Source organism: Marmota monax, unplaced genomic scaffold (genome assembly GCF_021218885.2).
Source record: "Marmota monax isolate L192 unplaced genomic scaffold, Marmota_monax_Labrador192_F-V1.1 WCK01_AAM20220418_F8-fsc00112, whole genome shotgun sequence".
NCBI lineage: Eukaryota > Metazoa > Chordata > Mammalia > Rodentia > Sciuridae > Marmota > Marmota monax.
Window position 1 is genome coordinate 1,443,484 of NW_026692073.1, and position 15,233 is coordinate 1,458,716.

General features: G+C 39.6%; 1 protein-coding gene across 1 annotated transcript in view; it reads right to left on the minus strand.

The window, feature by feature from the left end:
- Ppef2 (protein phosphatase with EF-hand domain 2) overlaps positions 1-5,648 on the minus strand; it is a 33,322-nt gene extending 27,674 nt beyond the window's left edge. The window contains exon 1 of the mRNA XM_046458434.1: positions 5,525-5,648. Coding sequence (XP_046314390.1) covers positions 5,525-5,579 — 55 coding nt within the window. The 5' untranslated portion in view covers positions 5,580-5,648. The remainder of the gene's footprint in view (positions 1-5,524) is intronic.
- Positions 5,649-15,233: the final 9,585 nt, after the last annotated feature.

The following is a 15,233-nucleotide window of genomic DNA, read 5'->3' on the forward strand; positions in this document are numbered from 1 at the left end:
AGCTGGGGAAGTTTCTGTTCCTGATGGAAACAGGTAAATCTTTGCCTCCCAAACTCACTCACAGCAGGGAATGAGCTGACATAAACCCAAAGTCCCCTGTGAGAGAGGAAGTCTCAGCCTGTGCCATGTGTGGGTTGCCTTCTTGTCACTAGGTAAGCAAACCTGAGCCGAAGCTAACTCAAAAATGTGTCCACAAAAAAGTGTTGGAAAAAAATGTTTGCAGACAAATTGGGAAAAAGTGTTTGCAGTTTATATTACAGATAATTGATATCCCCACTATATTAAGAAATTCAAAAAGGAAAGAAGAAAAAAAAACCAATTAATTGGGGGGTGGGGTAAACAAGAGATGTAAAGAGACAGTCCTGTGGAAAAAGAAGCACAAGGTTTAAACCTATGCAGATATTTGACCTCACTCATAATGAGAGAGAGAAGTTAAAACTGCTGACAGACGTATTTTCACCTATTAGATGGTTATAAATATAAAATTTGGCACTGTGCTCTGTTAGTGAGGCTGGGAGGTAACAGATATTTTCCACAGGCTAAATTGTATGTCCCCCAAATTCATTTGTTGAAATTGAGGTGCCCCAGTACTTGAGAATGTGACACTATTTGGAGAGAGGGCCTTAAAGAGGTGATTAAGTTAGAATAAAGTATATGATGGGCCCTGATCAAATGTGATTGGTGCCCTTATAAGAAGAAGAAATATGGACATACAGAGATACCAGGGAGTTTTGTGTACAAAGGAAAGCTGTGTAAGAACACAGCAAAAAGGCCTTCATCAACATGTCAAGGGGAGGGGGTCCAGGGGAAATCAAGACCTTGGACTTCCAGCTTCCAGAACTGTGAACAAATACATTTCCGTTGCTTAAGATACCCAGTCTGTGGTATTGTTCTAGCAGCTCTAGTAAACCAACACAACATCACTGGTGGGAATGCAACTGGAGAAGAATTTAGCAATATCTGACAAAATTACATAGGGATTTACTCTTTGACCCCACAATCCCATTATATTGAAAGAAATCTAAGACAGAAATAAACTGACAAAAATATGAAAAGCTGTATGCACGAGATGTAATAGAAAAGCACTATAAACTATTCAGTTATCTGGGGACCTGACTGAGTAAACAAAACTACTATCATATAACGGAGTATAGAGAGATACAAAAAGGAATAGGGGATATCGCTCTTCTGCTATGGCACAATCTACAGAATATGTTATTAAGCAAAATAAGGAAAAGGATAGGGTGTATTGGATATTACCATTTATTTAAGAAAAGGGAAACTGTGAACACACACGCACACACACACACACAATGCTTATTTTTTTAGGAAAAATAAAACCAAAAATTTCTTTAAGTTTTGTAGTTGTAGATGGACAGAATGCCTTTATTTATTTATTTTTTAAATGTGGTGCTGAGGATCGAACCTAATGCCTCACACATGCTAGGCAAGCACTCTGCCACTGAGCTATAGCCCCAACCCCCTTCAAAAATTTATATAATTACTTATAGGTGGAAGAAACCAAGTGTAAAGGACAGAGATAAAAATTATACTTCTCTGAGTGGACCTTTTGTAGATTTGACTTTGGAACTGTGGAAGACTAAAGATGACAGCAAATTCTTTGATACTTCTCTCACCAAGGGGCGGAGTCTATGTCTACTCCTTGCAAATCGAGGTGGGCTTTCTGATCCCTGTGACTGGGAGGATGCAGCAGAAATGAGACTGTGCTGGTTTCCAGGCTCAGATCTTAAGAATTTAACCGCTTCTGCTTCCTGCTTCTTGGAGTTTGCTTTTGAATGCTCACCTAGGGGAAGCCAGCTGCCATGGTCTCAGACTAGTCTCAGCTTGACTAGTCTGAGACCAACCACTAATGGTGTGAGAAGCGAGACCCACGGGAGGCCTGCAAGATGAGGTATGGCTTGGGGAGAGAGGCTGGGCACAGTGAGAAGCCACATGCTTTGTGAAGAGCCAACTTAGAAGAAGAGTCTCCAGTCCTAGGTGCACCAGGCATCATATAAACTACCCAGCTAGGCCCTTGGCAATGTCCGAACGCACAAAGTCATGAGCAGAATAAAATAATTATCATAAGCCTCTAATACTTCAATGGTTTGTTATACAGCCTTATGTAACTGGAAGAGGGATGGTATAAAAGCTTCATAAAATTATAAAACAAATTTAAATCAAAATGAAAAAAGAGAACAGTCTCTAAAAACCAAAAGCAAAAAGTAAAGCGATCCTAACCTTGTATAAGTTGGTGGCCTCACCCACACAGAAAGGAGTTATTTCAAATAACTTGAAAATTCAGAAACTTGTACATCCCTAGAGGATATATTTGAACCAAAAAAAAAATTACAAAGAAATCTTAAAGAGTTTCCAGCAACCATATTTTCATATTTTTATTGTTGTTCTGAAACTATATAAATTGTAGGATAAATAGCATTATGTTAATGTCATTATAGAAATGTTTAACAAAGAGAAAGTGTATATAAATATCATTATCAAGGCTGTTAAGTAAAAATATTGCCATCCTAAATTGGTCATGTTTGTTTCTCTTCAAATAATACCTGCTTTGTGACTCTGTTCACTGAAAACACCTAGAAAGGACACCCAGCCTGGGAGCAATGAACACCACAGAGCCCTGGAGAAACAGCTGCTCCTGATCCTAGGCAAAGACCACTCGGAATGAGCTCGGCACCTTGCCACACTAGGAAGCAGGGCAGCCACGGGCTTCCAGAGATGCCCTGACAAACCAGGTGCTGATGCTGGTGCTCCCCCCAACACAAGCCCCTCCTTCAGCTCTGTGCCCATCCTCACTCCCTCACTGTGTTCCTCTGGTGGGGCCAGTTCATACAGAAGCTGGCTCTCCCCACTCTAGGGACATTAAATGCTATTCTTTCTCCACTGTCCCCTTATTCACATTGACAGGTCAGACTTTTCAGAGGTAAGTTAGTCAAAGACTCTTAATTTTTTCTCAGAGTACTAATTCTTCCCGTGTCTTCACCGTGGGAGACCCATAGACCTCCATATAGACTTATTTGGGTGGTCACAGTTAAAGAATCAGCTGACTGTGCAGAAGGGATAGAGAAAGGGAGACCCCCTCAGGGTTCCAGGGTGCCCGCCACCCTACACATCCATCACAGCCTTCTTTTCCAAAGATAGTTAAAATAATAACACATTTAACTGGCATGTTATGGTTTAAAAGTTCTTCTGCATACGCTGTTTCATGGAAGACAATATTGAAAGGTGGGGGGGCAGTTTATATCTGTATCTTTAAAATGGAGATTAATCAAACAGAGTTGTTGAGCAGATAAATAAAATAATGTATGTAAAGCATGTAGTGAGCGCTCCCTAAGGAAAACCACTGTCTTTATTGATTTATCTGCATTTCATGGATGGCACAGAGTACATTATGGTTTGAATATAAAGTGTCCCCCAAAAGCTCCTGTGTTGATGCAGGAAAGTTCAGAGGTGAAATGATGAGATCACGAGAGCTGTAAATGAATCAAGTCTCTCCTATTTGAATGGACTAAGAGGGTGGTCACTATAGGCAGGTAGGGTGTAGCTGGAATAAGGAGGTTACTGGGGCATCCTTTGGGATTTATATTTTGTCCCTGGTTCCCTGATCTCTCTCTTCTCCCTGTTTGCCATGAGGTGAGCTGCTTTCTTCCACCACACCCTTCTGCCATGATGCTCGGCCCCACCTCAGACCCAGAGGTATGGAGTCAGCGGACCATGGACTGAACCTCTGAAACTATGAGTCACAAATAAACTTTTCTTCTGCCAAGTTGTTCTTGTCAGGCATCTGGGTCACAGCAGTGAAAAGTTGACTAACACAGTGTCCTTGACCAGTAGCACACCTCCAGGGAAGAGCAGGGCAGGAGCCCAGGTTTCTGACTCAAACACCTTCTCTCTTTCCCCTTCACCCTGGTCACTGTGACTTACGCATCTTCCCCTCCAGACTTGGCTGGTCAGTCCTCACTTTAGGAGGATATCCATGACTTGTTCTAACCACTTACTTACCCAAAAGGTAAAAGCCACTTTTAATTTTATCTTATGATATTTTTTGCTTGTTTACTTCAACTTTCAGTACAGCCTTCAAAGGATGTAAAAGCTCCCCTCCCACCTCTCTGGATACTCTCCATCTTGGCAGGATCACAAGGTCCATGAATATCTCCTCGTCCCAGCATTCAGACATTCACGAACAGCTAACCTTGGTTTATTTTGAAACCACCCCGAAATTTTGGTACCAAAGGTAGCTAATACTTACTTCGATACTTACTGTGATGCACATTCTGTTGTAAGTACTGAGTCTTAACTCATTCATTTAATACTCATAACAAACACATGCGGGGACATACTCTTGTTATTTTCTCTGGTTTAAAAACTAAGAATACTAAGATCAAAAGAAATTAAAAGGATCTCATTTACAGGTGGTAAGTAGTAGAGCCAAGATTTGAACCCAGACCCTCTGGCTCTTCACTCTGTGTTACGTAGTAGTGATGGTCTGTGTTTGATACAAAAACCTTCCCAGCTGAACTTGTCAAAGTGTTAGCAGCTACACACCCTTCTCCATTTTCTTTTTTCTATCACTCTTCATTCCATGCTGTGGTTGACTTTTACCCTCAGCTTGGATTTGGTTCTATCAATGTTCCAGTTATAGTCCCACCACTAAATCGCAGGTGTGTTTACCCGGCGTTTAATTAGTATCTCATCTGTGCTGAGGGTGACCGTGCTCTTGAAACATTCTTCTTTTGGTTCCTAAGATATCACGTGCTCCTTGCTTGCCTCCTCCACCTCTGGCTCCCTCTCCTCAGCCTCCTTTGCAGGTTCTTCCTCATCCACATGCTGCTGAAGTGCTGGAGTCCCTCATGACTGTCCTGGGCCCCAGGCTGTGCTCTGCCCTTGCTCTGCCTCCAGGTTATCTCCTGTCAGGGCTTCAACAACCATCTACCATTCTTCCATCCACTTCACCCCTCCAACTCATCGTCACAGAAGCCGGAAGGATGTTTTAATTAGGTAAATCTTATTATAGAACTCTCTAGTTTGAATTCCTCTTTGGTTCTTCACCCTTTTAGGGCAAAGTTTAAAATCCTACAAGACCCCAAGACCTGGGTCCTGCCTACCTCAGCAGCCTCATCTCATGTCACCCTCCTTCTCTGTCACTTCAGACCCTTCAGATCCTTGACCACACCTTGGTTCTTCCGGTCACGTGTCCCTTGCCCATGCTGTACGTACTCTCTGCCTGGGATGCTTTTCATTCTCTTTTTTCCCCACCTTTATTTTTTTTTCACTTGTATGGGTTTAGTTTTGAGATAAACTCCAAGGGAGGACATTAACTCTCTGGGAAAATTTTAATTCTGTCAAATAAAGTTGTCTTGAGCCTTCTGGTGGTCATGTTTCAAGGGGAAACTGATTTCTAAGAGTTGCCTTGAGAAGAAATGTAATGGTTTTCTGCTTCCACCTTGAGAAGCCCCTCCACATGCAACATGGATTTTGGGGTACCTGGAACAGGGGAAACACATACCTTTCTCTGCATTCTGAAAAGCAAAATGATGATGGATAGAGGTGCTGCTCCCCATGGTTTAAATACAGTGTTCCCACCAGACGCAGAGAGCAGATCCACGGGGCAGTGAGCTGTTTGATGATGAGAGGGGGAATCTGTAATAAGAAAATTCAGGTAGAGTGTTAGGAAGGACAAATTGTCTCCGAGAGAGACCAATTGCCCTCATGTGAGAGCATCCCTCCCACCTCTCCAGCCCCAGTGCACAAGGTGTTCCTCCCCTTCCATTTGTCACCCCATCTCTATCTTGTTTTCTACTGGCTTTTCCTTTACAGTCTAGAAACAAACAGGCTTCTGCTGCATTTTCAGAGCAAATCTTCATAATCATAATTACCCTTTGACCTCCTCTTATGGTTTGGGTATGAAGTCCTCCTAAGGCTCTTCGTATGTTAAAGGCTTGGTCCCCAATGCACCGATGTTCAGAGGTGAGGCTTTGGGGAAGTGACTGGACCATGAAAGCTCTGAATTTTTTTTTTTTTTTTTGGGAACTGGGGATTGAACTCAGGGGCACGTGACACTGAGCCACAACCCCAGTCCTATTTTGTATTTTATTTAAAGACAGGGTCTCACTGAGTTGCTTAGCACCTCACTTTTTCTGAGGCTGGCTCTGAACTCATGATCCTCCTGCCTCAGCCTCCTGAGCCACTGGGATTACAGGCATTCGCCATCACGCCCAGCTCCTCATCAATGAATGAATTAACTGATATCATATTTATTTTAAGTTACCAACAATCAAAAATATGTCCCTGGCTCAAATTTAGAAGCAACTAGAAGTCACAAAATTTCAGCATAAAACAACAGGAAAATACTGATTGTTGCTGCATTAACGTTTATTATTGAATAAATCTTCTTTTGCCTCCCGGTACCTTGTTTCTTATGAGTTTGGAAATCTAAACACGGTAGCAGAATTAGATGATTTTAAGAGTCATTTACCATATAAAAAGGTTATTGGAGATAGAAATATGGCACTCCTGCACAGCGAAGAAGTGATGAAGTCTTCCATAAGGCCACACATCCAGTTGTAACTGGGTCACCAAAGACAAAAGGATGTACTTCTATAAACCAATGGGAAGTAGGCAGAGGGCTCTCAGCTATCACTAGAACAGCAAAGGTGCATGCGATCCCTGCGTGGGTCTCTGTTTCTCCTTTGTGTATGGATAATAGTTTTTCTACCAGAGTTGTTATTGGGGGGAAGGGAAGTTATATATGAGGACTACTTTGCAAATGTTTGTAATTTTCGTGAAAAGTGTAGACTAGGAACATTCCTAAATGACACTCTCAAAAATTTCCTAAAATATCTCTCCCTACAAAATAAAAACACCTTAAATAGTTTCAGTACAGAGTCAACTAAAAAAGTCATGGTATGCTAAAAACAATGTGATAGTTTTCAGCAACAACAAAGAACAAGGCAGGTTCATATGGCAACCCTCTGAAAATATCCTCAAGATATACTGTAATGTGAAGAAAAGCCAACTGCAGCTGGACATGGTGGCACATGCCTGTAATCCCCATGATTTGGGAGGCTGAGGCAGAAGGATGACAATTCAAGGCCAGCCTGAGCAATTTAGCAAGACTCTGTCTCAAATAGGGGAAAAATATGTAAAAAAAAAAAAAAATATATATATATATATATGGGTTGTGGAGGTAGCTCAATGTTACAGCACCCCTGAGTTCAATTTTTAGTACTGAAAGCAAAACAAAGAAAATAAAATTGCACAACAGTGTGTTTAATATTGTCTCATGCTTTCATCTATATATAAAAAATAATCAATCAGTAAGTGTATAAAGATCAAAGAGTATACACCAAAGTGTTAATAGTGATTATTTTGGGAGAATGAAGCTGGGTAAGAGAAGTTCTCTCTCTCTTTTTTTTGTTTTTGGTACCCAGGTTTGAACCCAGGGGCACTTAACCACTGAGCTAGATCCCCATCCCTTTTTATTTATTTTGAGACAGGGTCTCACTACATTACTTAAGGTCTCTCTAAATTACTGAGGCTGGCCTTGAACTTTCAGTTCTCCTGCCTCAAGTCTCCAGAGCCACTGGGATTACAGGCATGCACCACCATACCTGACAAAAATCTCCTTGAATTTACTTAGTTCTCTTAATAACTTTAATCATTAACAATTAGTAAATGACCACATCATGTACAACCACAAGAATGGGAAGTTATACTCCATGTATGTATAATGTCTTAAAATACATTCTACTGTCATGTAAAAAGAACAAATAAAAAATTAATAAATGAGGGCGGGGGTATAACTCAGTGGTGGAGTGCTTGCCTAGCACACACAAGACCCTCAGGTTCAATATCCAGCACTCTAGAACACAAAAAATAATTAATGATATTTTCCCCCAATTTTTCCATATGAGAAAAAAATAGAAAAAAAAATGACTAAATAGATCCTGCATATAGTGTTAAGAGAAGAAAGTGAAGTTATATACAGACTAGTAGAGAATGTTCTAGAAGTCACTAGAAAAAAATTAATAGAAAGGAAAAGTGAAATAATTCTCAAAAGAAAAACTCAAAGAGTAAAAACTTCATAAAATTAGGTATGCTGTAGCCTCACCCCGTTGAATTAGTACTTTTTGGTGATAACTAACTGCTCTCTGCCTGGTGACCCATATGGTGAACCGTCTTTTTAGGTGATTGATACATCTCTACCACTGCTTGTCCCTCTAGAATTTGACTTAGCATAGCCATACCTGGAATTATCAGTTTTTAAAAATGTAATTAGTATTTAATCTGCCCAGTAAATGAGCCCAATAAATGGAAGAAAGATTGGTTACCCAGGACTTGAAGACCCTGGAACACACACACCAAAGACCCTCTCTAGCTGAGTTGATGAAATAACAGAGGGGTTTTCCATCTGGTCCCGAAACCAAACCTGTATTTATCTCCTGTGGAAAACATGCATTTGTTGCCCTGACAGTCCCCACGACCCATTTCTGTATTGCAGGCTAATAGGTTCTTACCTTCTTGGATGTTTCTTACTATGATGCACAAGAAAACAGAAACCTTCAACATACAGTTGCGATGGCCATTCTGTCTTCAGAGTTGGCCAAGGGATCCGGCCAATCTGATCTCTCCAGACCTACAGGTCCAATAAATAAAATGCAGTCTCAGTCTGGCACATCATCTCTCCGAAAGGCAAGGATGATATCCACAGCCCTGGCCACACATCCACTGTGACAGGGAGACACTTTCAGGGCTCCCCACCTTGAAGCACTGGACACACCAGACCTCAGTCAGATCAGGCCCTGGAAAGGAGAGATTGTAGTCAGGTGCCCTCTGCACACCCAGGCCCACGCCTGCAGGTAGTCCCCCTTCCACTCTCTCTCACTCCAGCTCCTCCCCAGTCCTAAATCTTCTTACTCTCCTGGATTAGGAGGACACGTTTCCCAAGCCACGTGTGAGAAGCCTGATCTCCTTAACCCAGAAATAGAAGAGTGCTGACGAGACAGAGGGGCCCCGGGGGCTCCAGAGTTCAGGGGTCCTCATCAGGAGCCACACAGGAGGTGCAAGGCATTTTCCCTTGTGGCTGGCTTGTTTCTAAACCTGATTGAAATATCATGCCCTTCCTGTGGCCACTTTCCCCTTAGGATATAACCGAAACTGTTGTTAATCCGCAGTCTCAATTTACTGGCAATTGATCTAAGACGCTTGAGTGTGGGCTGGTAAATACTAAATATTTCATTGGAACTTGAAAATAATGTTTATTTATCAGTATCTAGCAGGTTAAGCTTGTTAATTATATTTTTCAAGTCTTTATCCTTATTTACTCTTTCTGTTTTTGCCCATCTTCAAAAAAGGTGTTTTGAAGATTTCTATGATGAAATTTAGCAATTTCTCCTTGTATTTGAGCCTTTACATATGTATTTTGAAGTTCTATAATTATATATTACTTTGGATCATATAAAATTGCCATTGGCAATTACCTAATTATAATACATAAAGGCTTATAACCGTGTTACTCCTTTGGTAGAGGGCAACTTTTCACAATTAAATATCGTTCTACCTTTGGGCTGGGGTTGTAGCTCGGCCTTGAAGCACTTGCCTCGCAAGTGTGAGGCACTGGGTTCGATCCTAAGCACCACATAAAAATAAACAAAATAAATTGTGTTTATCTACAACTAAAAAGTATTTTTTTTTGAGAGAGAGAGAGAGAGAGAGAATTTTTTTAATATTTATTTTTTAGTTTTCGGCGGACACAACATCTTTGTTTGTATGTGGTGCTGAGGATGGAACCCAGGCCGCACGCATGCCAGGCGAGCGCGCTACCGCTTGAGCCACATCTCCAGCGCCCCCTAAAACATATTTTTAAAAAAATATCGCTCTCCCCTTTAAGGCCTTTTTGCCTTGAATTCTCTTTTGTCTGATATTAATATTTTTACACTGGGTTACCTTTTGTTAGTGGTTGACTACTTTCATTCTTTTTCCAAATTGACTGTAAGACTGATAATAGCCTGTATTATTGAGAGTAAGAGAAAAAAGAGTCTTGTATAGATATTATTGGTCAAAATGTAAATCATTTTACATTTTTGGAATCTATTAAATTAAGTTTTTTAAATGTATTTTAGTTGTCAGTGGGTCTTTTATTTTATTTATTTATTTATATGTGGTGCTGAGGATCGAACCCAGGGCCTCACACATGCCAAGCAAGTGGGCTACCACTGAGCTACTACTCTAACCCTAGATTGTTTTAATTATAGTTTAGTAAATTATGTATCTACTAAATTACAAATTTGAAATATATAAACCCTTTGATCCAGAAATTCAGCTTAAATTTTATACCCAACAAAAAATAAAGGATTTCATTACTATTTTATTTGTGATTATGAAAAATTAAAAAATAACCTAAAATTGTTTTTTGTATGGTATTCACCCCATTTTCTGGTTTCTTTTTAAATTTATTTATTCTAATTTGTTATAGAATGTATTTCAATTCATAGTACACATATACAGCATAATTTTTCATGTCTCTAGTTGTTCACAAAGTAGAGTCTAAACATGTCTTCATGCATGTACTTAGGATAATAATGTCAATCTTATTCCACCATCTTTCTTTTCCCCATGCCCCCTCTCTTTCCTTCCCTCCCCTTTGCCCTATCTAAAGTTCCTCCATTCTTCCCATGCTCCCCTCCCACCCCATCCCTATTACGGATCAGCATCCACATATCAGAGAGAACATTTGGCCTTTGGTTTTGGGGGATTGGATTATTCACTTAGCATAATATTCTCCAACTCCATCCATTTACCTGCAAATGCCATGATTTTATTCTCTCAATGCTAATATTCCATTATGTATATGTACCACAGTTTCTTTATCCATTCATCTACTGAAGGGCATCTAGATTGGTTCCACAATTAAGCTATTGGGAATTGTGCTGCTGTAAATATTGATGTGGCTGCATCACTGTAATATGCTGTTTTTCAGTCATTTGGGTATAAATCGAGGAGTGGGATAGCTGGGTTCAAATGGTGGATCCATTTTCCAAGAAATCTCCATACTGCTTTCCAGAGTGGTTGTACCAATTTGCAGTCCCACCAGCAATGTGTGAGTGTGCCTTTTTCCTCATATCCTTGCCAACACTTATTGTTGTTTGTATTCTTAACAGCTGCCATTCTGAGTGAGATGAAATCTTAGTAGTTTTGATTTGTATTTCTTTAATTGCTAGAGATGTTGAACATTTTTTCATATATTTGTTGATTGATTGTATATCTTCTTCTGAGAAGTATCTGTTCAGTTCCTTGACCATTTATTGAGTTATTTGTTTTTATATATATATTTATATATCCTAGGGATTAGTGCTCCATCTAATGTGCATGTGGTAAAATTTGCCCCTATTCTGTAGGCTCTCTATTTACCTCACTGATTGTTACTTGTGCTGAGAAGAAACTTTCCTGTTTGAATCCATTCCATTTATTGATTCTTGATTTTATTTCTTGTACTATAGGAGACTTATTAAGGAAGTTGGGGCCTAATCCAACATGATGAAGATTCGGGCCTACTTTTTCTTTAGGCACAGGGTCTCTGGTCTAAATCCTAGGTCCTTGATCCACTTTGAGTTGAGTTTGTGCATGGTGATAGATAGGGGTTTAATTTCATTCATTGCATATGGATCTCCAGTTTTCCCAGCACCATTTGTTGAAGAGGCTATCTTTTCTCCAACATATGTTTTTGGCACCTTTGTCTAGTGTTGGGCCCGTGATGTCACATATGTGAGGGGCTCTCAGGGCTAAGCACACTGAGTCTAGATATTTGTGGTTTGGAACACCAACCATGACCAGCCCCATTACCATGGTAACCTGCAGGTGCACAGCATGTTCCCTTCCTTCTGCTTTTTTTGCCACTGACGTATTAGCCCATTGGTTGCCATCTGTAAGGGTGTTGCTAGTTCATTGGATTATTATGACCCTCAGCAAATTTGCCCAATAACAGGCTATACATAAAAGGTTTGCCTATGCAATAATAAAGTGGATCAAGTTCTCTGAAACTGGTCTCTGGAGGTCTCTTTTCAACTCCATTGCCATACCCTCCTCAGCCATTTGGTGGGCTTCAGCTGGACCGAGTGATCCCACAGTCTAGTATGAGAAAACTGTACTTATGTGGGTTTGTCTCTGTGTCCTCTATTCTGTACCATTGGTCAACAAGTCTATTTTGGTGCCAATACCATGCCATGTTTGTTACTATTGCTCTGTAGTATAGTTTAAGATCTGATATAGTAAAGCCACTTACTTAACTCTTCTTGCTAAGGATTGCTTTGGCTATTCTGGGTCTCTTATTTTTCCAGATGAATTTCATGATTGCTTTTTCTATTTCTTTGAGGAATGTCATTGGGATTTTGATTAGGATTGCATTAAATCTATATATTGCTTTTGGTAATATGGTCATTTTGACAATATTAATTCTGTGTATCCAAGAACAAGGGAGATTTTTCCATCTTCTAAGGTCTTCTTTAATTTCTTTCTTTAGCGTTCTATAGTTTTCACTGTAGAGGTCTTTCACCTCTTTCATTAAGGTGATTCCTAAGTATTTTATTTATTTGTTTATTTTGAGGCTATTGTAAATGGGGTAGTTTTCCTAGTTTCTCTTTCAGAGGATTTGTCACTGATGTGCAGAAATGCCTTTGATTTATGGGTGTTGATTTTATATCCTACTACTTTGCTGAATTCATTTATTAGTTCTAGAAGTTTTCTGGTGGAATTTTTGGGGTCTTCCTAGGTATAGAATCTATATTGATGCTTTGACATCTTTGGGCCTTGCTGACCAGAGGGAGGTATCCCTCCCATGGTTAGCTGATTCCAAAAGAAAACTATCCCAAAGCAGATATCAAATAACTAGGAGTAGTCCCTACACTCAGGAATCTGCTGAAATTATTCCAACTAGCCTGTCCTAAACCTGTATAGCCCTGTATAGCCTGCTTACCCTCTCTCTCTCTCTTTTTTTTTTTTTTTTGGCTTTTATTTTTTAAATACATGACAGCAGAATGCATCACAATTCTTATTACACATATAGAACACAATTTTTCGGGCTGGGGTTATGGCTCAGTGATAGAGCACTTGCCTAGCATGTGTGAGGCACTGTGCTTACCCTGTCTTAACCATTCGTTTCCTATAGAGAGTGTCTTGTCCTTTGTTCCTGTCTCTTTCTCTGCCTGTGACCCACCTCAGTGTTCTCCACTGTGGTCATGCATGGCCCCTCCTCTTGGTAACTGTTTTAATTTCAATGACAATTTTCTCATACCTGTTGGCCTCACCATATCTAAATAAATATAAAATCTAAAATTTAAAAGATATATGCATTGTGAAAATAAAACGAAAATCACAGTAGAAGCGACACTAAAAGAGCTTTTCAAGATGGAGTCAGGAAGCCCTCAAGGGAATGTGAATATTTAGTAACCTTTACCCCTTGACTTCAGGCATCTGGAATGACCAGAATAATTACATCATGTACAGAGATTCAAGATGTGTGTCAAGGGACTATTGGACTCTTGTTTTATGAACATTTTTATTACGTAATACATTCTTTTTGTTAGATTTAATTGGTTACATAATCCCTACCCCATAGCCCCTGTTCTTTCTACTTCAACAGAAGTTTCCTATGAGAGAATTTTTACCACTTTGCAATAAATCAGCACTGCTTGCCTATATAAGCTCCTACTTCCCCTGTCACCTTTGGAACATTCATTCAGTGCTATCTGAAATTCTCTTGAATTTTAATTCATAAAAGCCCAAATAAAATCCTCTTACTTTTATGCTCTCAGAGCATCAATTGATTGACATATTAAAAAACTGTCTTGGTGACTACAGTCTGGAGGGAGTATTAGCTACAAGGTGGGAAGAGAGGCAGAAGAATACAATATGTACTGTTTGGTTTGTTTTTATTTTACTTGTATACTTTTTAAAAAGGCTATTTTTTAAAACATCAACTCTCCATCTTCCATGCAACTACTGTAGGCCAAATTATTTAAATTTGTTTTCTTATTTTTGCTCTTCTTTTATTTTTGATTTATCGTGGTAAGAATACAACAGGAGATCTACCTCTTGCATTTTTGGGTTATTGTTGTTGTTGAGACGGAATCTCCCTATGTTGCCCAGGCTGCCCTCAGACTCCTGAGCTCAAGGGATCCTCCTGTCTCAACCTCCCAAGTAGCTGGGAAATAGGCACATGCCATCATACCTGGCTTATACTCTTAGATTTTTAAGTGTACCATACAATATCATTAACTATAGGCATGATGTGATACAGCAGATCCCTAGAAGTCCCTCACCTTGCAAAACTGATTTATACTGGTTGAATAGCAACTTCCCATTTTTCATACCGCTCAACCCCTAAAACCTTGGTTCTACTCTCTGCTTCTGACACTATTTGAGATACTCCACGTAAGTGAAATCATACAGTATTTGTGCATCTGTCTTTTGTCATTTAGCCTAATGTCTACAAGTTTCATCCATGTTATCACATATTGTAACAAATGTCACCCAAAATATGCCTCTTTGACAAGAATTATTTTGAGCAAAAGGCAATTAGAAAGCAGCAAACATAGGAAAAGTTCTTTGCCCCCTCCCTATTTGCCTGTCCTCCTGATATAGGGAGGACATAAATTTACAACAGTGTCTCTCTTCCCTTCTTTATCTGTAAGGATAAAGTTACTCACAGGAGAAAACTCTAGGGCAGCAGAGAAATCTACTAACAAAACTTGACTAGCTAGCCTTTATCTACCACTAGTTACACCTTCCGACAGTTTGCCACCCTAGAGACTCAGGGTCCTTTTCTTCTGTCATTTCTATAAACACTTTGCTAAGAAGTTTCTTTGCTTAGAAGCTATATTAACTCATGCTCTGACCAAACCTTTCAGTTACTCATCTCTGGGTGCTCCTGCATGTTATTAGTATGAAACACGTTAATAAAATTGTTTTTTGGTTTGTTAACCTGTCTTTGTTAGTCTAATTTACAGGACTCCAATCCAAGAACCTAAAATGGGTAGAGATGTTGATATTTTTTTCTCCTCTGTAGTATCATCTCCCTCTTTTTAAAAGGAAGAATATTCTATTGTATGTACACATCCTATTTCTTTTATCCATTCATCCATGGATGGACATTTAGATCGTATTTACATCTTTCAAGACATTTTTATTCTTTGTTTTACTATACAGATGGTCCCAACTCA